This window comes from Pyrus communis, chromosome 11 (assembly GCF_963583255.1).
Source record: "Pyrus communis chromosome 11, drPyrComm1.1, whole genome shotgun sequence".
Lineage (NCBI taxonomy): Eukaryota > Viridiplantae > Streptophyta > Magnoliopsida > Rosales > Rosaceae > Pyrus > Pyrus communis.
Genome location: NC_084813.1, coordinates 19031862 through 19058117, shown reverse-complemented (window position 1 = coordinate 19058117; position 26256 = coordinate 19031862). Strand labels below are relative to the sequence as shown.

Sequence of the window (26256 nt, the reverse complement as noted above, 5' to 3'; positions counted from 1 at the left end):
AGAAAGAAAGAAAGATGGAACCTATTTCCCCTCCCCTACAAACACCATTGCTGCCCTCCCACTTGATCCCGGCGACCTCCTCCATCTCTTTCTTTTCTTCATTCTCTCACTCTAACCTCGAATTTGCGTCGATCGGAACCGTGAGACGCAGCCAGCAACGAAATCGAAGGGGAGTTTGGGGATTTTGGTATTCGACCGGTTGCTTGGAACGAAATCGAAGGGCTGCGCAACTCCAGCCCATGCCCAATGGACTGGCACCAAGTGAAGAAAATGGACTGGCACCACATTTTTCTGCTCCAGCCCGTGCAATTGACTGGCACCCAGCCCGTGCCAGTCAACAGCCCAGCCCAAAATGGACAGACCCATTCCCCGGTCTGTTTCTGGCGCGTGCAACACACGCGGTGCCCGGGGCGCGTAGCCGACAGGCTGTGCAGGCGCTGGGGCCCGCGTGCAGGCCCACTTGCAGTCGTCCGGGGTGAAGGATACGTAGCCTCCTCAGAGCCGTTGGATTTCCAACGGCTAGTTTTTTAGGCCGTTGGATTTCCAACGGTAAAAAAAATTTAAATTTAAATTTTAAATTGGACCGTCCGATCACAGATCAACGGTCCACGTTTATTTCACCAAAAATTTAAAAAAAAAAAAAAAAAAGGCCCAACGGTCAGAAATTTGATCGTTGGCCACGTGGCGTAATGAGTGCTGTTGGATTTGATTATTTTTCAAATCCAACGGTCCCGATTAATTACAACATTAAAATTTATTAAAAATTAATTAAAAAATGTCAAAAATTTTAAAAAAATACAGAAAAATTTTAAAAAATTAATTTTTTTTTTCTATAAATACCTAACCCTCATCTTCCATCTTAGCGGAAATCTATTCAAAAAATAGTACGTTCGGATAATGACACGTGACGTGACGAGATTGGTTAAAAATCCTATCCGAAATTAAAACTATTTTTTTTTATTATTTTATAAAAAAATTATTTAATATTTTAAATGGACTGGGTGCCGGCGCATTTTGTAGGGGTGGAGATCGTTTGTGCCAGCGCATTTTTAGATTAGGTGCCAGCACATTTTTTTTTGGGGTGGAGATGCTTTGGCCTATTACTGTTCATTGAGTCTGTTACTGTTCAATTAAGTGAATAAATGGGCTGGGTGCTGACGCAAAGTGGATAGGGGTGGAGTTGCTCTTAGGTTCAGTGCGGCTTCGTCCAGCTCACCTTCGACGACTTCTGGACGACCTCTGCCCTTCCGTCAGAGGTTTAGATCTCAGTGCGGCTTCGTCGAATTCGAGGTTGAGCTTCTGCTGGGACTTCTGGTCCTTGAGTGGACCAAGTGGAGATGGAAGAACATGAAGAGATGAATTTCTGGGTGTTTGAAACTTTTTTCTATGTTTTAATTATTCAATTATCTTTTCAAATTTTTAGTTGAATTTCTAATTAATTTTAAACATAATAAAAATTTAATTTTTTAATTAACATGTCCTACTTGCTTCAGCCACGTAGGCAGTTTAACAGAAGGATTAACAGGAAAAGAGACGGTTATGATATTAAAAAATAATAATAGTAAATGTATGAGATTGAAATGTTTTAAAAATGTATGAAGTTGTAATTGCACCAAAATCTAAGAAGATATTATGTAATTTACCCTTTATTTTTTTGACAAGATTCATTGAATTGTATACGTAACAACGATTTGTGTTGTAACGACCACTTGACAAAGTTGTTACCATACATATTCGTGTTCTCGTGTTCGTGTTGTAATACTGTTTTCGAACACAGTTACGTAAAGTTGTGCTAGAGCATTATGCTTTCTAACTATCATGTGAAACATGCTAGACCTATTCCTTGTCCATGAAGGTTTTAGCCACATACACGCATCAAACTAAACATCTGCAACAGCAGCATTGAATTACTGGAATATCGAAAAATTTAAACCGAAAAAATATCTAAAAATCAAGAACAATGTAGCACAGCAGAGTAAAAGAGACCTTAGCGGTTCGTGTTCAAGCATACAACTTGTTGAGCTCATTTTTGAACTTGGCCTTGATCTGTTCTCTCTTGATCTTCATAGCAGCAGTAACCAATCCGGACTCGGGCGTCCAAGGCTCGGACAGCAACCGAATCTTCGCAGGAAGTTCGAACTTATCCAATTTCGATGCTTTTGCTACCTGTAAAGATGCTAAAAATTTATTTATGGAACGAAAGGATTCAACTCTTGCCCAATCGTCTACTAGGTTATAAGGATGGACGGACTGACCTTGGAGAGGGATTGCTGAACCTCACTGACTGTTTCGGCTTTTTCACACAGCTCGGGAAAATCATTGTACTGGACACCAGCTTCCTGTGCCCACTTCTCGAGGGCCTGACGTGCAGGGACAATTAGAGCTACGCAAAAGTTGTGTGAGGGATCAGCATATGCCATGATGTTGTCCACATAATTACTTGATGCTAATGCCGCTTCAACCTGCAGCAGGTCAGTGACGAATTTAATTAGTATTCCAGAGAAGAAAATTTATGGGGAGCGTTCATTTGGAAACATAATTTATCAGAAATAGTACGAAACTTAAAAAAGGCACCTTTCCAAGGGAAATGTACTCTCCATGCTGGAGTTTAACGATATCCTTCTTCCTATCAATAATTTCAAGGCATCCATCAGGATGAAACATTCCAATGTCACCGGTATAAAACCAACGCATGCCCTTCTCATCAACCTGCAGCATGTAGCAAGTCATTAATCATTAGGGCCTCTGAGGAGTGACGATCATGAAGCAAAACATGTACACACACAAAAAGACGTACAGGATCTTTAGAATTTTACCTTAAACACCTCATCAGTCTTTTCTTGGTTCTTAAAGTAACCAGCAGTTACACTGTATCCCCCGACTACAATCTCCCCACGAGGCATAGGCTTGTCAGATGGCAAGTATCCTCCTTCTTCCCAAGAAACAAGCTGCATTATCAAATAAGGATAACTGTCATATTGAACTCTTCAAAATCCTGCCTGGCACATCTCACATAATATACAACATAAAACCCTTAAAACTGTACACCATCATGTCTTCTCTTGTTTTTCGACCTAAACAAGAACATCTTCTCTTGTTCAGTGAAACTAAATTACTATATTTTCCTACTCATATGATGATATATCATCCTGTAAGAAAAAGGAAGCGGTACTCTGAGAACAAAAGCTAGAATAACTGAAAAATGTGCTGGCCATGACACACGGTAAATTCTCTCCTGTTAAACATCCTGCTCTGATCATAAACTTGCAGCAATTTTTTTTCCAGGAATTAGTACCTTAATGTATCCACAAGGAAGGGGAGGACCAACACGGCCCACAGTTGTGTCATCCGCCTCGGAAAACGTAGCTCCAGCAAATGTTTCTGTCAAACCATATGCTTGCCCAATAGGAGCCCTGTTAAAAAACAATGGCATGCAAATTAAATACGTTGCATACACGATAAGAATCAACAGAACCTTTGTGACAATACTGACCGCACATTAATAAAACTAAAAGAATAGGTATAGATACTAATCCTAACACAGTAGAAAGATCAATGTTGATTCTAACTGTTGTAAACAAAGAGATGTTAACCCATTGGACATATCGTGTTCTGTTACCAATATTAGAATAAGAATATAAAGCACTTCCTGCCATGAAATTTCATTTTCCTTGATCAGATATCTGGTTATCTCGAAGGAAAAATAAAATGAAAATAGGTTATTCTTCCAACTATCTGGTTATCTCAAGATGAGAGAGCAATTACCCCATGCAAATATTGATGAATCGCTGTGAATCACCAGACAAAGGAGCACCACCACAGAGCATAAAACGAATGCGTCCTCCAAGTAATGAGCGTATTTTTTTGAAGACAACGACATCCCACAACATCCTTTCCAAACCCCAAGCCCCAAACCAGCTTCCTTCTACAGCCGCCAGTCGCCGTCTAAACCCAAGATTAAAAAGATTCTTAGCATAGCCCCCTTTCTCATCAACCTGTAATACACCGTAGTGATTAGTGCAAGCTCAACCTTTGTGACTGAATCTATATGAGTGAATAACAGATGCTATACAACCGCGTACAAGGTGAATAATATCAACTTCACCTTTTTCAGAACTCCATCTCGAACACGATCTAAAATAGCAGGAACTGCTGTCATGATGGTTGGCTGTAACATAGTTGCATCTCCCTTGGTTCCTTTTTTAACTTTATTTGAAGTGTCTGTTAAAGTCAATGCTGAACCATAACCAATTGAACAGCCTGCAGCCAGCATCACAGACTGGACAACCACAACATGATTACAATTTAACATATGTACAGTAGTAAGGTAATACAAATACGAAAACAAGCGTACCTCAGCTGCCAATTCGAAAACATGAGCCAATGGCAAGTATGCCAGGTAGACATCAGCGCTACCCAGACTTGGAACCACTGTCATAACCGCTGCAGTAGTGGCTACAACGTTGCCATGAGTTATCATGACTCCCTATATCATTACACACCAGATCGTGTTAAAGGAAAATAAACAACATTGGGTTTTAGAAATAAATAGTCATGTTCGGATACATCACACACTACGTTATTCAATTAACGATGATGCCACATGGCCAGATAGAAATTCTTAAATCATAATAAGTACTCAAGTTTTTAAACTTTGGGAATCTACAATTTAAAAGAAGACACACTAATAAATATTGTTTTTCACAGATGGCCAAATGGACAGATTTCCAAGACCATATTCTGGATCAGCCTTACTGCTCAAATAGAAAACAATAAGTTTGCAATGAAGGGCTAGTGAAACAAACCTTCGGTAGACCTGTACTTCCACTTGTATACATAATAACAGCAATATCATTCTTGGAAGGTAAACTTGGAGGAACACAACTCTCTTGTCCAAGCTTCTCAACTTCAGAAAAGGATGCAACTTTCAAATCGCCCATACTTCCAGATACCCTAGCATCTGAACTTCCCTCATCTTCAAAATAAATAACATTTTGAATAGTGTTTAGGCTTGAGGTTATAGCAGCCAACTTTTTCAACTGCTTGGAATCACAGATCAATGTCGAAACTTGGGTCTGTCAAAGTATAAAAGCTCTATATGAGGACAATCCATGTTCTCCATTTTCAGTCATTATAGGTAAACAGTACTATAGCCGGTTAAATAAATTTAGTAAACTCATAAAGAATAGAAAAGCAGGGATTTTGCCACACACCTCATTGAGGGAGTGAATTAACGCTTCCTCTCCTAGCGAAGCATAAATGGTGACAACGGTGATATTTTGCCGGAAGAATCCCTGGAATCAAAACCAACTAATTTTAGAACTGGCCATGCACTTGCAAGTCCTTAGACAAAAAATAGAGAAATTTCCAAGAACGACAACGGACACCTCAAGGCAGACAAAGAAAAAAATAATGAAAGGTACCTGAAAGGCTATAAACCACTCTGCGCGGGTTTCTGAAAAAATTGCTGCACGGTTATCCATATTATGACCTAACTTAATAAGCCCAGATGCAAAGTTGCAAGCACGATCAAACACTTCTCCATAAGATTGCCATTCATAGTCTCCCAAGTGAAGCTTCTCAAACTTCCTTCCATCGCTAGCTGTAACAAATTCCCTTCCAATAAACTTCCTTGTTCCAAGAAATCGATTATGCGAGTACTTTTTACAAGATTGTTCAAAAAGGGCTGCCATGGTTGTGGCTCCTTTCTGAGGAACTTCAATCAACTCAGTTTCTCGAGCATTGCGCATTGCATAACCTGCCTCACCACTAACTTCAACTGGAACTCCTCTCTGCTTCGCCCTTTTCTTTCCCCCAAACAGAGTGGACAGAAATGCAGGTATAAGTATGGCAACAACAACAGCACCAACAATGCCGTATGTTCCATAGCCTTTCAGAACTGACAAGTGATCATCAGCAACCATGTTGTCTTGCACCGACACAATTTTCTCAGAATCCTCCATCACTAAATGTTTATTAATAACAAATAACTCCTCCCTCAATAGACCGAATAGTTACCTAATATAGATGACACTGATTAGTAATATCATCAATAGCTACAGGCAGTTAAATAAGGAAATAAATTCTATTGTTAGAAAAAAATTGCAGACGTCCACTAATCTGTGTGGACGAAAAAAAGATTGCAATGTCTAATGGTTAGTGTCACTACTATAGTAGTATTCCATCTATATCCCATGTACACAACATATAACTAAATCTGATTCCACCGTACAAGAGCAAGTTGTCACCCACATGGAATGCACAAATGAGAAGTGCAACATCATCGACAATGGAATTTCATAACTTTTTTCTCAGCAAACCACCGAGCCGATTCTGCAACTTCCACAGTTACAAATAAAAACCCGAATTAATCCAAAACAACTTCCATCCAACTGAAGAACTCCTCATTTCCAAAACACTACCAACCCGAACAAAACAATACGATCAAACGGTGATACCACACGTAATCGAAACCCAGATGGCAGAAAGTCCATATATTTCTTCCTCCGGTATTAAAATCAAAGAATATAACCCCAAACCCATGATCTAAAATTGTTGAATTCGATCAAATGCTCACTCGAACATGAACAGGCAGGCAGCCACCCCACCTCACTATTAGCAAACACAATCAACAGATTCCAATACAATATCACAGAAAAATAATAAATCAATAACCCAATTGCCACAAAAACCCACAGATTATCACACAAAAGTATTCTGCATCAACTAGAAAAAACAATCAACTTTTAAATAAACCAAATCTTAACAAAAACAACAGTATTTATCATCACCAAGAGAAAATAGTGCAAAAAAATATATGGGTCTGGGATTAAAAGATGAAAAAACCCCGAAAAGCTCACCTCTGGAATCGAAGAAGGCGATTGCAAAGGAGAAGGAACAATCTTTGGAGCTTGGAAAAAAGCAGAGCAGAGTATCGAAGGTGGCAGCGAGACAGATTGCTCGGCTCTGATTTTTGCCTTTACTTTTATGCCACCGTATTTATGGTAAAATTACGAAAACGACAGTGCTGAATTCAATGGACTTTAGAATCAGAGAGGGGTGGTTTCGGTAATTTACTTCGTCGGACATGCTCTCCGTTTAGCTTCCAACCGTAGGGTCCAAAGTGCAAAATAAAAAGAACTTTGTTAAACTTGTGAATTCATCATATTAATTGTGAAAAAGAAAATTTATTAATGGTTTGTCTTATTTGGATTTGTCATGTAGTTTGAGTCCAATATTTTTTAAACAGGCTCTTTTTTTTATTATCGATTGTTAATTACAGATGTAATTGAGATCTCGTAATATCGTAATATTCTATTATAATCTTTGCAAAATCGGATGTTTCCGGAAAAGGAGAAAATAAAATAGAACACTTCCAGGGACAAGCAACTGCCACGAGGCGGACGGCTGGCGTACTGAGTGACGTATCGAGAAGTGACACGTGAGCGATTACATAACCTGCCATTTTACTAAGATTTTGTAATCTGGCTTCGGCATTTGTCGTTCCACATATATTGGAGCTTTTGATATTAATTTGGTAAAAATATAAAAATAAACTTACGTAGTCTCAAGCATTAGGCGTAATTTAATGAAGTGAACTAATCCTAACAATGGCTCACAAAATTGTATTTACATCGAATGTGTTTTAGTCCAACCCTTAAGCCGGACTAAATACAAATCCGGTTTAATATTCTGAGTAAGAAGTTCCAGTCTGATATTATTTTCTAGTATGCACAGGTCTATCGCATAATCCGCAACTATTGAATCCTTATCCATTATCAAATCGGTTAATTTGTCCAATGCACGTCGTACACAGGAGCATAATAAAATTTTCGCATATGATATTTACTAATTCTCAGATCAATTTGTAGAGAAGGCCACCGGCAATGTGTCAATCTTAGTGAGAATCTTGTACAATTTCAACAAGCATGATCCCTCACTCCGTAATTTAGATTATTTTAGAATGCCGCTCGAAACAAAAGAAACTCAGTTTCGTTGGACCATACCAGGACATGACATTAGTTTGTCACTGTAAATCCTGTATGATTTGGAGAAAATACAAATCATACAGGATTTACAAAGAATTAGAAAACCTACAATGCGGTTGCATTAACCAAGCACAAGACTCAAACTGTCTCTTAGCCTATTTGCTAGCAAGGGAAGCAAGACCAACATAGTTTCAACCAAATCTTATATCATTCGAATTATAGGCCTGTTTGGAAATGCTTCTTTAAAAAACACTTATGCTCATAAGCGCTTCCAGTAAAAGCACTTCTTTTTGTAGTACATTCAAATGTTTAAGAGGCACCTTCAACTTTTTCTGTCGAACATTTGGTAATCTGAAAGGAATTTTTGTAACCAAAAAGCGTTTTTAGTTATTTTAAAAACACTTCAAAACAGGCCTGTAATATATCTAGACATATTTATATTAGTTATGTCAACTCACTGAAAGTAGCTGTATATCAACAAAAGAGTTGAAACTAATTTGAATATTTCACACTGTGCACACTATAGAGAAACCAATGCAACGAAAGATAATAGGCAGATAACTCTAGTCTAGGCTGATTCTACCAAAAATATGTTACAACATAACAGTAAGTTTCTAAATCCCAACATACGACGACAATAAGATGCCTAACTGATAAACGACAGAGGTCTCTAAATTAGTGATGATCTAACTTTGGTTGTCCGTGCGATAGAGTAGACCATCGAACAAACTAATGGTTGATTTGATCTCCTAGCTTAGAGCCTCTTGCAGTAACCTGCATGCAACACCTATTGGGAAGCTTAAGCATAATTCTACCTTCCGTAGGGATGGTAACGACTACTCCCACCATAACCTGCCCTACTACCATACATGCCTCGAGGCCCACCATAAGTAGCAGCAGGGCCTGAATCATAGCCATCACCAGAGCCTGAACCATCGTAACCACCATAGCCCCTAACTTCATGCCCATATGCACCTAACCCACTACCATCATATCCCCCACCAAGCCCTTCACCGTAGGAACCAAAGCGACTAGGATAGCCGAATGATGACTCCCCATGATAAACAGAAAATGCACCTCTAAAACCACCTCCAAAATCAGTAGTATCTGGATATCCACCATAATCACCAAATCTACTGCCAAAACGTCCAAGTGACCTATAAGGAGGAGGGCCATAACCACCAGGACCGAAACTACTCATGGGGTCGCCAAATGCACCGAATCTATCATTGTAAGGGTGTGCCCTAGAGTCAGTACCAAATGCAGGAACACGTGCGGGGTTTGAGGCCTTCTTTGGTTCAGCCTTCTTGATCTCAACCTACAATAAAGAAGTGAGTTAACCTAGGTTTTTATACTTCACAAGTTTTCTGTAGGACTTGGATTTATGTAGAGGGAGAAAACCCTGCATTCAAGTCCAGTAGTCCACTAATGATGAAATCCGGATAAAACTAGGGTGACTGAAACTATGACAAATGTATACAACAAAAATCTCACAATTCTGAGAATACTTTAAAGGAAAACCTTCAAATATTCCTTTATACATAAGACGCCCATAATATATAGCCAACACCATGAATGACTGTTGCCAATAACTCACCTGTGTACCTGCCATATCAATCCTATTTCCATTTGCGAGAACATTATCAACAACATGATCGCTGTCAAATACAACAAATCCAAATCCTCGAGGGCGCTTAGTGACATGATCACGTATGATCTCATGCTCCACCACCTTACCAAATTGTGAAAAGAAGCTTTTGAACTCATCTGATATTCAAATGGACAATTTGAGTTAGAAGCAAACAATTCATCAGTTGTGCAACGAAAAATATAGCATTAGTAAACATCCAACAAAAGAAAAATAATTACAACAAACCTTCAGGGAAGGTCGGTGGAATCCCACCAACAAAAATTTTCTTTGTTTTAAAATCATTTCCCTGACCAGCCCCCTTTGGAATGGTTCTCTTTATCTCAACCTGGTTGAAATTGACCACAAAATTATGTAAAAGAAAATTCCTAAAGGAACATTGAAATCAATTTAACAGTGGAAACATCAAGGAGCTTTAATCTGAATACAAACTTCACATCAACTGTCACAATTTGATAAAAATAACCTCAATATTTACTACTCGAATCTAGACATTGTACTGCAGAACAGGCCTACATATATTTGCTAATAGAAGGAACAATTCCTTATCTTTATGGATATTAAAAGGAACACCAATTCCATATAATGTCCGTTGCATTCATTCTCAATCGCACAGTCCAATGAAGGATTCAACACTTAAGCGAACTAAACAATTCTCCATACAACCAATCATAACAAAAGAAGGAAGAGGATGCTGCTTACCTGTTTTCCGTTGATCACATGAGTCTCTTCAATTAATTGGTCAACAACAGCAGGATCCTCGTAGGTGATGAACCCGAACCCCCTAGGTCGACCAGTTTCACGGTCTTTCATGATCACAGAGTCAATTATCTCCCCATACTTCTCAAAGTAATGAACGAAGGTATCTGTAACCAGATAATACAACAAACACATTGCAGGTAGATATGAGCAAAATTCGACGATAACCCATCAAAATTTTAAAGCAAAACACGGATACAAGTTGTCAACAAAGTCCATTGAACATCATAATTCACCAAAATTCATACGAATTGTAGTTAAAATCATACTAGAAAGCAATAAAAACATAACCTTCAAAAAACCCATCAAAATTTCGATGGATAATCTTGATAGAAACTGTTAATTAAAGCTAAAACCCCATAAAATCACGGAACTAAAGAAAACCCATCAAAGTTAATAGAAGGAATCTTACTCAAAGTGGTGTCTTTAGCTAAACCACCGATGAAGATCTTTCTGCAAAACAAGAACACACAAAACATACAACCCATTAGCTTATTATCACAGTCGGAGATGAAACAACCCTTAGAGAGAGAGAGAGAGAGAGAGAGAGAGAGAGAGAGAGGAAGAACCCGGGGCTAGCACCATCGCCGGAGAGAGGGTTATAGTTACTCTTCTTGTAAGCCATGTCCGTCGGGATTTGAGTGGTCGACGATCCTGAAATTACCAGCGAATTTTGGTTTTTTAGAGCCAACGAGGAACCAAAAAGTGGAAAAACACACTCTGCTCATTATCTATAAGCAAAGGGGAAGAAAGCGATCAGAGTTTGAAGGCTAGGGTTGGGCCTGGGCCTTGAGTTTGGGCCTCGTGTTGTTAAATACTGATCAATTTTGTAATATTGTACTGCGGTAAATTAATTCCTAAGTAATTAGAACATCTCCAAACAAAATATCAAACTGCGACATAGATATATAACAGTAAAAAATAGCAGCAAACTCTTTTCAACCGAGCTTTCAACTTCCTATGTGGTGCTGAATCATTTGAAGGCAAGGCGTTCTGCTGTCAAATTTGACAGCAAGTGTCATATCCATTTAATAACTTTTTAAGAAATGTGATGCAATATAAAATAAATGTTACTATGCGTTTCACGTATTTGGTTGATTATCTCAATAATTGGACCCTACAAAAAAAGAAAAAAAAATTATAAAATGATATTATTAATTAACATATCAGGTGAAGCAAAAATTGTATAAATATCATGTGACATCCCGTCCCGAGATTATTAGAACGTACGTGTGAAATTACAAATTTGCCCCTAGTTCGTTTTCGTTATGTTTTTGGTTACTTGGTGTGGGGTTGGCAGGTGCTGGGCCACACACACACACAATCATCTTCACTGTCTCTCTGTCTCTATCCCTTTCTCTGTCTCTGTCCCGTGTCTCTCTCTCCCTTCCCTTTCACCATAAACGTACGGACAAACACACAACTCCCTCAAACGTTCACAGATCGAAGGAACCAAGTACAATTTTGAACTCGTGAGGCTCGTGCGAGTGCAACCATACCATTTTCAGGTGAGAACTCTAATGTTTTCATGTCGATTCGAGGTGGTCCGATTTGGGTACTATTCATGCAAACTTATTGTAGCACGTTTTTGGGATTTTGAAGCTCGTAGGTAGCTTGGTGGTGTCCCAAGGAGCCTCGGAGTACTTCGTTGGACGATTTTGGACGTCGGGATAGCCTGGTTCGAAGTTGGCCGATTTTGGAGTTTGTGGACAGGTATGATCTAGTAGTTTTTAGGCCTTAAAAGTTGTTGGGTCGTGTTCTCCTAGTTCTAGGTGTTATTTTGGTTCAAGAATCGTGGAAAAAGGTTGAAAAACGAGTGAGAAAACACAGTTTACAGGTTTTCCAGTTTTCCGGCGCCGGCGACGGCACCGGAGATTGAACGGGGAAGAAGACGGAATATTCCGTCAGAGTTGACGGAATATTCCGTCAGAGTTGACGGAATATTCCTGACGCCGTTGACGGAATCCGTTAGAAATAACGGAATATTCCTCACGGCGTCAGTTGACGCCGTCCGTGTGCACCGCACGTGCCTGCGCGTGGCCGACGCGTGTGGCCGTGCCTTGGCCGGCACGTGGGGGCGCGTGCGGCGGAGGAAAATTTTTCTAAAAATACGGTTGTGATCCTGAGGTTGTGTAGAGCACGTTGGTATATTCATTTGTCCAATTTGAGCAATGTATGAGAAGTTATTACGAGAAGTTGGTTATGTGCTTTAAAGTTAATGTTTTTATAGTTTTTTCGCATATAGGTGACACGTACCCCGAGGACGAGCGTGCGCACTCGAGGCAGGGGGGCTACGACCCTTCCACTTACCAGTGAGTGGGCTTTTGTTTTCCGTATATACCTATATACATTTATTTTCCCAGAAATTGTTTAATAAGGGTTAAGTGTTTTATGCCATGCACCATATTAATATAGTTTATGCATCATTGCATACATTAGTAGTGGTATACATATACATATGCATATTTGGTGTTGTGGACGCACAGGTAAGTGCCAGGTAAGTGGTATACATGTTTATATTCAGTAGCGATTTGAAATGCTTAGAGAGCTCATAACCTGCACCCCCCGTGTTAGTGCTCCCGCCCAGAGTAGGGCACAGTCCTTCACGTGATGTTCACCTCCCGCACCACACGCTCAGCTTGGATCCAAGTTAGGTGCACAGTCCTGTCGTACAAACCACTTTAGGTGGTTCCGACTCGTAGGTGACCCGCGATTATTCGCACAGCCTTCACGTGATCGTAGCACTAGAGCGTACATATGTATTACACCCAGGCCTGTCGTACAGACCACTTTAGGTGGTTCCGACTCGTGGGCAGGTTCAGTTATTGATTTTGAGATTTGAGCTCTATATGCAGCCGTACAGGTCACGTTAGGTGACTCCGGCTGCCAGATTACATATTATTGATTTGAGTTATACCTGAGCACTTGCATTTCATCATGAGATTCGACATGGCATATCTTGAGCATGATTGGCATACCCTTGAGCATGTTTGGCGCATCTATATACATACGTATATATGTTATTTTCTGGGAAGTATACAGGTTTTACGGCGAGGGGTTAGAAAGTATTTTACTAAATGGTTTTAGAAAAGATTTGTTTTTGCCCACTCACGCTTTTGTTTTGCGCCCCTCCAGGTTCTAGTTGCTTAGCAGGTTCGGTGGTTTTCCCAGAGGGTTCTTCCGGCTTTTCTGACAGACACTCACCAGCGTAGGGTCACCTTTGGGTGTACTTATGTCGCAACTTTTCTTTTGGACTGCTGTAGTCTTGCTCTGAATTTGTATCTCACTTACGCTAGCACTTGTTTTTAGTACCTTGCATGCTAGTTTTAATTTAATTGTACTTCTTACATTACTATCTTATTAGCTTCCGCACGTGCACATGGTTACGTCACCTTTGTGTGACGGGCAGCACGCCCTGATCTCGGTCGGGGTGTGTCATATCAAATTGCACATAAGTCATCAAACATTATTTTGATGTTTTAAATTTGACATCTCTTTTGAGATGATATTATACTTTCACCCAATTTTCTTTATTTGTCTTATTTTAAAACAAAATTATTATCTTAATTTTTGTCTCAACCCACAAATCACAATTGATACTTGTATACAAGAATAATTTAAAATAATATTATTGGATCATATTATGTTGTGGTAAGTGGCACAATGAAGAATAAATTTAAATCAATTTGATTATTATTTATTGAGTTCCATGGGTTTACTAAAATGTAAGTGCGAGAGTCATTTAACCTTTAGGGGGTGTATTCAATTGAGATTTTAAGGGATTTTAATTCTTTTAATGAATCCAAGGGTATTAAATCTGGATTTTAAGTGATTATCTGGAATTCAATGTGTATTCAATCAGAATTTTAAGATAGTTTATTAAAATCCTTAGAAATCCGGATATATTCAATTAGAATTTTAAAGAAGTTTATAACATTCCAGATGTATTCAATTAGAATTAGAATTTAAAGAATTTGAAAAAGTCGAGGAATTAGAAGGATTTTGTAGTGTATTTTAAGCATCCACAAATCTCACATCTTCCCATGAAATTTCAAGGGAATTGAATCAAAATTTTACATGTAATATCTACAAATCAGTTAACATAAAAATCCATAAATTTATAAATCCATCAAAATCTCTCAATTTCCCAATTGAATACAGCCTCCTTAAACTTTCTCGTATAAAATAGGAAAAGTGTTATCTCCCGTTAAAATTAGTACTCAAAGAGGTGTAAGTTTTAATTATTGCATGGCTAATTAACCATTTGTCCTTTTTTTTATTTTTTTATTTTTACAAACGATATTATCTACACTAAGCGGGAGGGGTAGGCTTAGCCTCATAATAAACTAGCAATAATATGGTTCAAAATCGCCTTCGGCGAGAATTGAACCTAAGACCTCTTACTTATAAATAAAGAAAAATATCATTAGACCGTAGTACTAAGTGATAATTAACAATTGGTCTTAAAACAAACATGAAAGAGGAATACATGTCAAACACACTACAGAAGTCAACTGGTCAATCAAACATTTATCGAATTACGACTTGTTTGAAAGTGTCTTTAAAATGACTGGAAGCAGTTTTGATAAGAGTGTTTTTGAAAGCAATCCTTAGTAAAATGCAAGTGAATCCTATAAAAGCACTTAAAATGATTTTGGAACCCCCTGATAACACTTTCACCAAAAGCACTTTCAGTCATTTTAAAAGCACTTTGAAACAAGCCTTTAATCATATAGTTTAAAAAGTAAATCACAAAAATTATGTCATTATTGCATATAATTTAGGACTTTATTAGGTAGTAATGGCCATGATTTAGAAACATCAACTTTGCTAATAGTAATAGGACATAGATTAACATAGTGGGCGTATATTCTTGACCACCCAAACCCTATTAATCCCATCTCATTCCATTGTTTACATACGCACGCACCATGGGAATGGTACCTTTTTAACTACTCAAGTATATTCGGATATTACATTATCTTCAACTGGTCTTAGGATAAGCCAATTAATTAACCTTTTTAAGCTAATTCTCATACGCTCATCGTATATTTTTTTCATATAAAATAATATTATATTTTGCAATTTTATTCAAAGCCCAATTTTACTAATATATGACTTGTTTGGACGTGCTTTTAAAATGACTGAAAGCGTTTGTAGAGAAAATGTTTTCGATTTCCAAAAGCACTTTAAATGTTTTTCCGATAACTTGCATTTAAACTAAGGATTGGTTCCAAAAATATTTTCACAAAAAGCGCTTTCAGTTATTTTAAAAACACATCCAAACGAGCTCATAGTTCCTATTGTTTTATTTAAATTTTCACTTTCGTTCACGAAGTTTATTTATTTTTGTTCATATTGGTAGTTCGATCCATAAATTAAAGAAACCATTGCAATAATAAGGAGAAGGAGGAGAAATCGAAACTATTACAGTAATTTAAGAGAGTGAGGAGTTTTGAACTTGAGACCCATAGATAAAAATCCAACATCCAATTCACTAGGATATTATACCACATGCAAAATTGTTACAGTATAACGAATTTTCTCTTATTTTCTTCATGACTAGACGTAGTAGGTTTTGACGATGACCCTGAAGTGATAGTGATACTTTTCATTTAGGTTTATGAGTTGTTTACGACGGTAGTTATATGTGTTTTTATGGACTTGAAACTGAGATCATATGTAATTTTAGTGATGTGAGCTTTTTTAGTTGTTTGAGCAGTTTTTATCCCCTTTCATTTTGCATGTTTGGGCTTGTTAGTGTTTGAGTTGTACTATTTGAATTTTTTTCAATGTAGTTATTGCGATTAAAAAAAGAAATTATTTCAACGTAATTTAGAATATCACTTTATTAAGAAAAAATTTATATGGTGATATGTATTAGATTTGATTGTCAAGGTATGGTTGAGCTAGGGATCACACGCATTGAAAAGTGCACACTGCATTCATAGAAAGGATTGCACTTGGTCCATAAAATTAACCCTAAGCAAAAACAACACACCCCATTTAGGGTGTATTTTTGTTCACTACTCTCAAGTAACTGTAACGCGCACCAATTTGTTTATTACTATCAGATGAGTTTAGATTTAATCAAATCTCAAAATTTAAACTCATCTAATGGTGATAAATAGAGTGGTGAACATCACTATCACTTAACGGTGGTTAGCACAAATATTTCCCCCATTTGGGAAATGGAATCAAACACACAATAATAATAATAATAATAATAATAAGAAATTGGTACATAATATGCGGTCCAATCATCCAATGGTGTTTTTATAGGTGAGTAAAAGATCTTATATTCAAATCTCGTAACGGCGATTCGAAATCAATTTATTCTCTAGCTTCTTTTTTATACTACTATGTATTTACACTAAATGATAGAAAAATAAATTGGTTCGATTATCGCTAAAAGCGAATTTAAACCACACTATTACAAGTCTATTGTGAAGCTAAGCCCATATCTCTCTCAATATAAATAATATCGTTTGTTAAAAAAAAATATAATTAGATGGAACTAGTAAATAACATTCCACTTGCTTTTGGTGTAAATATATAGTGTGTATTATTATTATTTTTTATTTCGTAATGAAATAATTAAAATTAAGGAAAAGGCAAGTAAACCAAAAAGCCCTACACTCCAAACAGACTTGCACTTAGCTCCCTCCTCCCTCTCCCCCTCTCCCTCAACTCTCTCCCCCTTTCTTTCTTCTTCTTCTCTTATTTGTGGCAGATCAATTCGAACAGCCACAAAAGCTTATATTTTTCTCCCTTCGAGAATTTTTTGTTTATTTTAGTCCATGTTTCATATAGCGGCCATCTAAAAGCCCCAATCTTCCCAACCCAGCAGTTCCCTTTCCTCCATCTGAAGTCTCTGTTCTCACATTCTCACATACACTCCCAAGTCTTCTGGGTCCTTTCGCTTTGTGGGTTCGCAACCATGAGTGGCGGCGGGCTTAGGGTTTCAATCCCCAACAGTGTGAGGAAGACGATCCAGGACATCAAGGAGATCACCGGCAAACACAGTGAGGAGGAAATCTACGCAATGCTCAAAGAATGCAACATGGATCCTAACGAGACCGCCCAGAAGCTTCTCCTTCAGGGTAACCCATAATTGCTTTTTTCCGCTTTTGCTTCTCCTCTGCTCGTTTTTCTAATTTGGGATTGTCTTGTTTTTGCTTTTGGTGATTTGGTGTGTTAAAGTTTTGATTTTTTTCTTCTGGGTCGTGTTGGTTTGGTGATTTGATTTTTTGTTTGGTTGATTTGATTTTTTGTTTTGGTTGTGTGGGAAGTGGGAAAACAGTTGTGTTTTTTATTTGCTGTAATGGGTTTTCACTGTTTGTGGTCTGCTTTTATAAGGGCTTGGTTGGATTCTGAAATCATTAGGGATTGAGCTGGTTCTACGTTGGTTCTTTGCAATCATGGTCAGGCAGTTCAGAGTGATTACGGCAACAGTGAGATGCATTTGGGTAAAATTAGGGACTTTATTTGACATTAAACTTTGTTTATATTTGGTGACCAGAAGTAAACTACAAGCCTACAGCTTTCATTGAAGCTGAACACATGTTCTCCGTTTAGGTGAAAAGAAAAGTAAGTTTAGGATTCATTGTCGTTTTGGTTCAAACTTTTTGAAAGCTACATTCATGTTGAAATTAGTTGCATTGCGGCCAGTGAAGTCATCTGCTTTGTCATTTCCTAAATTTACTCTCCCTTTGGATGAAAAGAAATAGGAGGATTTTTTAAGACTACTCAGGGGTTTGGGTGAAGGATCCCTAGAACAGAGTCGGATTTGGCTTCAGTGGGGTCATTTGTAACCGTAGAGTTTAGGGCTTTCTTTTTCTCTTTTATATACTACTATACTAGATTGGAAGGCCATTGTAGATTAGCTGGTTTCGTCTAGTCTTGCCTTAGAGTTGTGAGTGTTCTAAATGAGGTAATGTAGGTTTATGATGAATGTGTGGGGTGAACTTATTGCTCACACTTTTGTATTAATTATATTTCACAAAAATTATCCAAAAAAGATTCTCAGTAGTATTTTCTTTTGCAGACGGAGGGAACTAATAACAACGTTATAGATCCATGTAGAAAGAAATAGCTTGGCTTTGTTGTGATGATGGATGGAACTGATATCGATAATATGTGTTGTTGGCTTGTTGGGTTTGCTGTCTTCTGGTTTTTGTTGACCTGCAGTGTCTTTCTATCTATATGGATTCCCATATTTTCCTTTCTCTCATATATTTCTTTCGTGTGTGTAAAGACACTCACACACAGATTAAGCGAAGGTTCTACTTGTCATCTTTGCATACTATTGCAAATATTATTCCCTTAGGTTCTGGTATTCATGGTTGCATGTTGTTGTGCACTTTCTATGTAGTAGCTTCTAAGAAACGAAGGTGATAATATGTTTAATGGTATCTGTGTCTATCTCTTCTGCGCGAAAGGCTATTGTTTTTTTATGTTTTTGTTGTTCCTTCTCCTTCTGTTTATTTTTTCTTAACTGAAATTAAATTTTATGTATTGGTATGCAGATCCATTCCATGAGGTTAAAAGGAAACGCGACAAGAGAAAAGAGGTACGAAGTTCTAATCACAAGTTGAGTTTTTTCATCAGCTAAATCAGTTAATTTGGGAAAGTGGTAGTTAAGGTCGTGAATTTTTAGCATGTTCTATTATCAAGCCTTTTTTTAACAAAATTTATAAGGTGGTTTCGATACTAGTATGCGGAGTTAGTTTTTGGTACTTTTTATTTTGAATAACAATTAGTTGTCTTCTATCATTCAGAATCTGAACAACAAAGACTCTGCAGAATCCCGGTGGAGACCTGGAGGGCAGGGACGGGGGGGTAGGGGTGGCCGGGTGAATTTTGCACCTCGTCATATGCCACATGGTAGGTGATGCTCAAGTTAGATCCTGTGTCAGGATCATATTTCTTGTACGGTCTTTTTTACCCTTGCAAAGCATCTCGGTTCAATTATATGAAATTTCTGTGTGTTTGTTGATTAAGATAAAATGTTTATCTCTACCTCTTCTCCAATATAATTATATAAGTGCACTTAATAGATTTCAAAATTTTTACTTACATGCTCCTCAACTGTTCTAAGAGTTTGACTTTTATTGTGCCACCAATGTCCAAGCTAACTGTCTTCTGCATAATTCTTGTCAGATGCTGGTGGTGGCAGAAATGCTGGTCCTGCAACGGAAAATGGACCCAGTCAGGGTGCCGAAGGTGGTTCTCTCTCTTTCCCACCCTCTCATGAGACAAAAAATAAAGATGGAAGTGTGCATGGGCCTACCAATGTGGCTTCTGGAAGTCCTAGTGTTGTGCATCCCCCCCATTTGTCTGCTGGAAGTGGTCCTGAAATAAGTTTGTCACGGGTTGGGGATAATTTGGGTAGTTCATTCCCCCCAGTGGATGCAAAAGAAAGCGCCAGCATTAAATTTGGCACTGAGGACTTGCAGGAGCAGCCCGCACCAAGCTCCAGTAACAACTCAGTGTTGGCAAACCCAGCATCTACACTGGCAGCTTGTTTCTCAACTTCAGATCCTGTACTCGTGCCATCTAATGATTCACGGCTCCCAGGTTCTGTGGGCACAATTAAACGTGAAGTAGGGAGCCATCATCCTCCAGGTGAGTCAAATGTAACTGTTGTGATTATTAGTTTCAGAGACACCCTCCGCCTTTAGTACTGAGTTGTTAATTATAAACCGAATTAGCATTTTTGGATGACAATATAACAGCTTCAGAGGTTGGTAGCTCTCCTGCACAAGGTAAAGTGGCAAGCAAGACTCACGGAGTTGGGAAAAGTCAGGTTTCTGATCTTTCACGCTCTTCATCTACATCAACTCATGGTGGTTCGGGTAGTCGACCATCATCTAACTACAGTAGCCGGTCACAACAATTGATTGGCACTCAAAAAGGTATGATATTGGTTTCATTTGTTTGCGTGCGAGTGTGTATATAGTATAAAATCCTATATGCTTCTTGCCATAATGATTGTGTTGTGTCCTTGAAATTGTCGAGAGGTCATATGAGTCTCTTTCAAACATTAGGGGTATTATTAAAAGTTAGACTTCACCTCCAAACTTCCTCCCTAAAAAGAAGAAAATATGGTGACCTGTCTTTTGCTTTTGTTATTTTATTGACGTTATTTTGCATTATACTAATACACTGAGCTTAGTATTGAAGTTGTTCTTATCTGTTTGAAGCATTTAAAACATTGACAATTGTCCTCGAACTGTTTGTCCTTACGTGTGTGTTAATGTGGCTTCTGATTCTGACATGGCTGAATCTGCCTAACTAAGGTAATTCATGGTCAGAATGGTTGACTTACATTCTTCTGAAAGATAGCCATGGTTTACTGCTTGACAAAATGGAGTTTTGTCTCTGTGTTTGGTCCCTACTGCTTAATTCACTTTTAGATTTTTCATTTCTCCTTTGCAAAGAAAGAAATAAGAGTCAGTTCAGTCTTTAGTAAATTTGGAGATAATCAGTATCATGATACAGGGTGAATTTCTAACTACTAGAAAAGTGAAATCAATCATAACAGGAATCTGCGTGGAGGACATAATTCCTAAGTTGGTTACTTGGTACACAAGTTTTCTCAAGAAAAATTACGCTTGACGATTTGATGTGTTCTACCATGCATAATAATTTATGATAGCTTTTGACTTGCACTGTTTTTGTAATGTTTTGTTTCTCTTCAGCAGTTGGTACCAACAAAGAGTGGAAACCAAAACCAATCAATTCTGCTGTTGTCCAAGGTCTGGGAACTGCTCCCGCATCTGAGCTTTCTGCCGATTCCATAGAGGCCCCTTCCCAGTCACAGCTGGTCTCCAGAGTCCTTGATTCAGAAGAAGCAACTTCAAAACTGCAGAGAAAACTAGAGGAATTACACCTTCCTCAGCGCAAAGTAGTTATTCTTCCAAATCACATCCATGTTCCAGAATCTGAAAGAACCAAGTTGAGTTTTGGAAGTTTTGGTGCTATGTTTGGAATAAGTACTGGCTATGTGAGTGCTCCTGAGAGTGATAGGAGCTCAACACCACGATCTGAGACTTCTCAGGTTGTTGAAGAATCTGTGGAGGAACAATCCTCAAGGTTTGTCCTTTGTAGTGATCATTATTTATTTTACTTTGGCATGATTTTTATGTTTACTGCAATTTCATTTGCAAGGAACTTTCTGGATAAAGAAGATTGATCATTGCCCCAGATATTTGGAGCATGTTCATTTATCAATCCGCTTTTAATTGGCTTGTGTTTGAACTTTGACCTATCTTGAGATAAACTGTTGATCAATTCGATTCCAACTAAAGCTTTTTCACGATAATGGTAAAGCATCAAACCTCATCCTGGTAGGAAATCTTGAGTTCAAATCTCTGCAATTGCGACATCCCAATTTTACATTTTGGACTTTAGTATGTGAAAGAGTCCTATATTAGAGGGGGGAATATTAGAATATAAAATAATTGTTGATCCAAATTCTAAGGGCTTAAGCTTTTGGGGTTAGTGGTAAACCAACAAACTTCATCAGATCCTAATTCATCCAATAAGGTTCATTCGCAAGCAATCCCTTTCCCCGTTTCCATCATTTTGTTTTAGCCTGTGCTTGGATTTAGCCATTATAGTGTACATCAGTAAACAAACATGTTTCTGATCCCTGCATTTCCATCTTTAGTGTGGTATATTCTTTGTATTATTATCTTGTACTAAATGTGTGCTGATGTTAATTCATTACTGTTTGCTTTCCTTTCTTCTTGGAGCAGCAATCAAAATACTTCGGCAACTGCTGATGAAGGTGATTATCCCGATCATCCGCAATCACCTCCTCTAGTATCCGAAAATATATCATCCGGTGAGGGTGATGTATCATCCAGTGTAGCCCCAGGACACAATGAATCTAAGCATGACACTGCATTGCCATCTGGGGGCCATCAGTTCTCGGTGGCTCATACTTCTCCGAACTACAGTTTTGGGTTTGTGCCCCCAATTTTAGGGAGTCAGCTTGCACCATTTGAAAACTCTGAGTCTCAAGCACGTGATGTTTCTCGCCTTCCAAGCTTTGTAGTGAGTTCTCAAACCTAAGCTTCCTATACTATTGGTTATAGCCATATTGTAACTGCTTATATTTTGTGCATTACTTTAATTTCTTATGTCTAGAACCCAATTCTACTAATCCTTGATCTCAGTTAGTTGGAGTGCGAGATTAAATGTCCAGTGACTTTTAAAGTTCACATGTTGATTGATGTGAAACGTTTTCTGCCTTATCTGGTGTGAAATATGATTTGACATTCCTTGCAAATAGAATTTTCTTTGATTTTGCAATCAATTGATAGTGGCTTTAATTGTGTTTGTCAATAGGTACAACCACCCTTTGACCCAGCAAGTTATTATGCCCAATATTACCGCTCAGGTGCTGATAGTGATGGCCGCCTTTCTCCATTTCCTTCTCCTGGGGTTTCCACCAAGTACAATGCGAATGTTGCAGTATTGCCTCAAAGTTCTCAGTCTCCCCAAGAGGTTTGCACAAATAGCACCTTCATTTTTTAAAAGTTAAGAGAGTTGTGGGTTTGTAACGTAATCGCATTATCTGAGGTCTCCTCGGTGCCATGTCTCTATAGCTTTAATCGATATAGATTAGTTCTTAATTGACTTAGTTGCAATTTCCAAAATTTGAGCACCGAGTTGTCTTGATTGATTAATATGTGTTCACTACTAGATGTAATTCTTATTGAGAAGATTATAAAGAAGCCTATCCAAGCATAAGAGATTTCATCTTAATATACATGGTCATATTGAAAGTGAGCCTTAAATTATATTTTTTATAACATCATAATTCTTTCCAAAGGAAATCACAGATAATAACACCTTACTAATTTATTAATTTTTAAAATTATGTTGTTCTGATACCGCTACTTGCGTACTAGGCATAGCAACTTTTCCATATTACCAAGTATCAACCAAAGATGCTAGCATGAATGGAACAAAGGCATCGCATACTCAAGCACCAAAATATCTGATGTTGACATTAATAGTCCATTCAACTCTGGTTTTTTCTCATGAAAAACTACCGTGGGTTTAATATATACTGGTGAACGACATTGCAAAAATGTGTATATGTCAAGGTTTGCTCTTCATTGGGCATGCAGGATTGGTACTAAATTTTCCTCTTTTGATAGTAGCTCATTTTCTTGGATAGGATGAAGTAGGGTTATTTATGCATGTATGTACTTTCTGTGATGTGTGGATGGACAGAGGTGACATGTGTTGGTTTTTAAGATGCTTCCTGTATTCTGATGATATTTAATGCCTACTTTCAGGGCGGGGTTCTATCTGCGGCTGGCCCAACACCATTGGTGACACAGGCTCCTGGAATTGTTCAGAGCTCGATATCTGTAACTCAGCAGCCAGTTCCTGTCTTTCGACCACCAGCTGGGATGCACATATCTCATTATCCTCCTAACTATTTTCCCTACAGTCACTACTTTTCCCCATTCTATGTTCCACCTCCACCCATCCACCAATTTTTGGGCAATGGTGCATTTCCTCAGCAACCTCAAGCTGGTGGTGTGTATCCAGCTCCTCCAGCAGCAGCAGCCACAGGAGTCAAATACTCACTGCCGCAATACAAAACAGGGACCAATACGGGGAACTCTGCTCATATGGGAATGGCAAGTGGTTATGGGCCATATGGCTCTTCCCCAGCTGGTTATAATCCGAGTGCTCCCACAACGGTAGGAAACTCTACTTCTAATGAGGATCATGCCTCATCTCAGTTCAAGGAAAGTAATGTATACATCACGGGACAGCAGGTTGGTGTTTATCTTTTCCATTGTTTGATATTTCAATATTCTAGCAGTAAAAGATTAGAGCTTGATCTTTCTTTATTCATTTGCTAACTCGGTGAATTTAATTTTTACGGAAAGGAACGGTAAGGTGTTTACAAAGCATGTCTCTAAAATACTTATTTTTGTCTATAATTTTGTATATATTTGTTTTCATTAATTTTAACATGACAACTTTATTGAATACTTGCTTTTCCCTTTGGTGAATAGATTTCTTTGAGTTTGATATAGGTAAACGAGATTTGCTTCGATTTGTTTTACTTTGTAAAGGTTGTGTGTTGTTTATTTTACCCAGTCTTGTGAATTTGTAAGGGCTCATCATTGCTAAGTGGTACTACTATTTTTTTAGTATTGTAGAGCGTTGGCTTTTCATCTTTTGTGTTCATCAAGTCCTGCCATTTTCCCCCTCCATACCATAATTACCATTACATGATATTTGCAAATTGTTTTTCTACAGAGTGAAGGATCTTCTGTGTGGGTTGCAGCACCTGGCCGAGACATATCCAGCTTAACAAGTTCGTTTTACAACCTTCCCCCTCAGGGTCAGCACATGACTTTCACCCCAACTCAGGCTGGGCATGGAACCTTTGCTGGTCTCTACCACCCTGCGCAAGCAGTAACAGCAGCAGCAGTTCATCCGCTTCTCCAACAGCCCCAGACCATGGCTGGGGCTGTTGACATGGTGGGACCTGGGGGCAATGTTTATCAACAGCCTCAACATGCACAAATGAACTGGCCGAATAACTACTGAAACATTTTGTAAACTTCGAAAGAAGAATATCTTGGAAATTATCCAACTCCAACTAGTTTGGGTGGAGAGAGGCATCAAGAGGATACGAAGTTGGCTTAGATTGAGTGTAAATCTGTGAAAGGAGGCTTGGAAACAAAAAAAAAAAAAGGAATTCGCCGATAGTATCTTCAGATTGTTTTGAGGACATAAAAGGTGCGGTCCACCTGTAACTGAGATTGACCATTTTAGTTAGTTAAGGTAGGCATGGCAGGTCGTCGTTTTCTTGTGCTGCTTTATGGTGTTTACCATTTTTTCTGTTTCATAGTTTCGAGTCCTATCTGGTCTCTTCCCTTTAGTTCGTTTTACTTTATTTTTTGGAGTTCTTGAACTGAGAATTTACCGTTGCGTGGTGAGAATCTCTTCCATTCTTTACTCTTTTATATTTGAGGTCTTATAGGTTAAGGAAGGTAAGATTATAGGCTGCCGAAGAATTTTTAGCATTCCACTCTGCTGTCTTACCTGTAAAGTGAATTTTGATAGCAAGAAACATCTGTATTCAACTGTTGTATTTGTTATAACAGAAGCAAACATGTCATTTCTATTAGCCGGCTCGGGTACTGATGGTGCTTCTCATAGTTTGCACGGTTGCAAGTCGAATATTTTGTGTGTTCGCAGAAACAAATACGTAGTTGAATTCAGATAATGTTAGTGCAGAATATTCACTTTCTGATGCATGCTGTATGCATATTTTGTAATTTTTTACATGCTGAATTGACTGTCTGGATGCGTTTCTGCACATCAAAGAGCTTGTTGATTGAACAGTGTCACGCTTGATCGGTGGTACGATCGAACGGCGCTCAATGGCGGAGTGGCTGAAGTTTGATGGCCAAAGTTTGATGCTGGTTGATCAGATAGTCTCTGCAGATGAGTACAATTTTGTGCGATGAGTTTGATGTGGTGACTACTCTTTGAAACACGCCTGCCTCTCGAAATCAGCTGCAGGCCGCCTGCCGACAGCCGCGGACAATCCATCGCTTTCCTGCCTATTGACCTTTTATTTGTTTGACGTTGTTAACTTCAACTCTCTGCCCAATCGGGGCGCAAAACGAGTTCTTGTATTCATCGATGTCAATTACGTTAAAGGGAAGCCAAGTGTTTCTGTGCTGGACTGCAGGATCAATGTCCGACTCTGTAGAACAATAGCCAAGCCAACATGTTCCATAAGTTTCTCAACGTCCATAAACTCAAACCGTTCTCACGGCGGCCGCAAGCCCCAGATGCAGAGCCGCA

General features: G+C 38.4%; 3 protein-coding genes across 8 annotated transcripts; 1 reads left to right on the top strand and 2 right to left on the bottom strand.

Annotated features, from left to right (window-relative positions):
• Positions 1-1618: 1618 nt before the first annotated feature.
• On the bottom strand, positions 1619-7060 carry LOC137708330 (long chain acyl-CoA synthetase 8-like). Of its 3 annotated transcripts, none has more exons than XM_068447388.1 (13): positions 6861-7060; positions 6233-6333; positions 5424-6018; positions 5214-5294; positions 4806-5075; positions 4355-4486; positions 4106-4279; positions 3766-3995; positions 3296-3413; positions 2817-2948; positions 2575-2709; positions 2256-2462; positions 1619-2166 (listed from the first exon to the last, which is right to left on the bottom strand). In XM_068447388.1, the coding sequence occupies exons 3-13, from the start codon at positions 5961-5963 to the stop codon at positions 2002-2004; spliced, it is 2184 nt and encodes a 727-aa protein (XP_068303489.1). In that variant the 5' UTR covers positions 5964-6018; positions 6233-6333; positions 6861-7060; the 3' UTR covers positions 1619-2001. The 3 variants fall into 3 exon arrangements, with proteins under 3 accessions (XP_068303489.1, XP_068303488.1, XP_068303487.1); XM_068447387.1 differs by having other exon boundaries at positions 6253-6333; XM_068447386.1 differs by lacking the exon at positions 6233-6333 and having other exon boundaries at positions 6861-7058.
• A 1382-nt stretch (positions 7061-8442) lies between these two features.
• LOC137708284 (heterogeneous nuclear ribonucleoprotein 1-like) lies at positions 8443-11115 on the bottom strand. Its single transcript, XM_068447328.1, has 6 exons — positions 10965-11115; positions 10808-10848; positions 10339-10502; positions 9865-9964; positions 9586-9755; positions 8443-9306 (listed from the first exon to the last, which is right to left on the bottom strand). Exons 1-6 carry the CDS (start codon positions 11018-11020, stop codon positions 8800-8802), a joined length of 1038 nt encoding a protein of 345 aa, XP_068303429.1. The 5' UTR covers positions 11021-11115; the 3' UTR covers positions 8443-8799.
• A 5931-nt stretch (positions 11116-17046) lies between these two features.
• On the top strand, positions 17047-25561 carry LOC137708858 (GBF-interacting protein 1-like). 4 transcript variants are annotated; one of them, XM_068448016.1, is made up of 10 exons: positions 17047-17498; positions 18924-18967; positions 19176-19281; positions 19558-20022; positions 20139-20312; positions 21099-21492; positions 22158-22458; positions 22753-22911; positions 23712-24203; positions 24694-25561. In XM_068448016.1, exons 1-10 carry the CDS (start codon positions 17336-17338, stop codon positions 24985-24987), a joined length of 2592 nt encoding a protein of 863 aa, XP_068304117.1. In that variant the 5' UTR covers positions 17047-17335; the 3' UTR covers positions 24988-25561. The 4 variants fall into 4 exon arrangements, with proteins under 4 accessions (XP_068304117.1, XP_068304116.1, XP_068304115.1 ...); XM_068448015.1 differs by having other exon boundaries at positions 20133-20312; XM_068448014.1 differs by having other exon boundaries at positions 20109-20312; positions 21102-21492.
• The last annotated feature ends 695 nt before the right edge of the window (positions 25562-26256 follow it).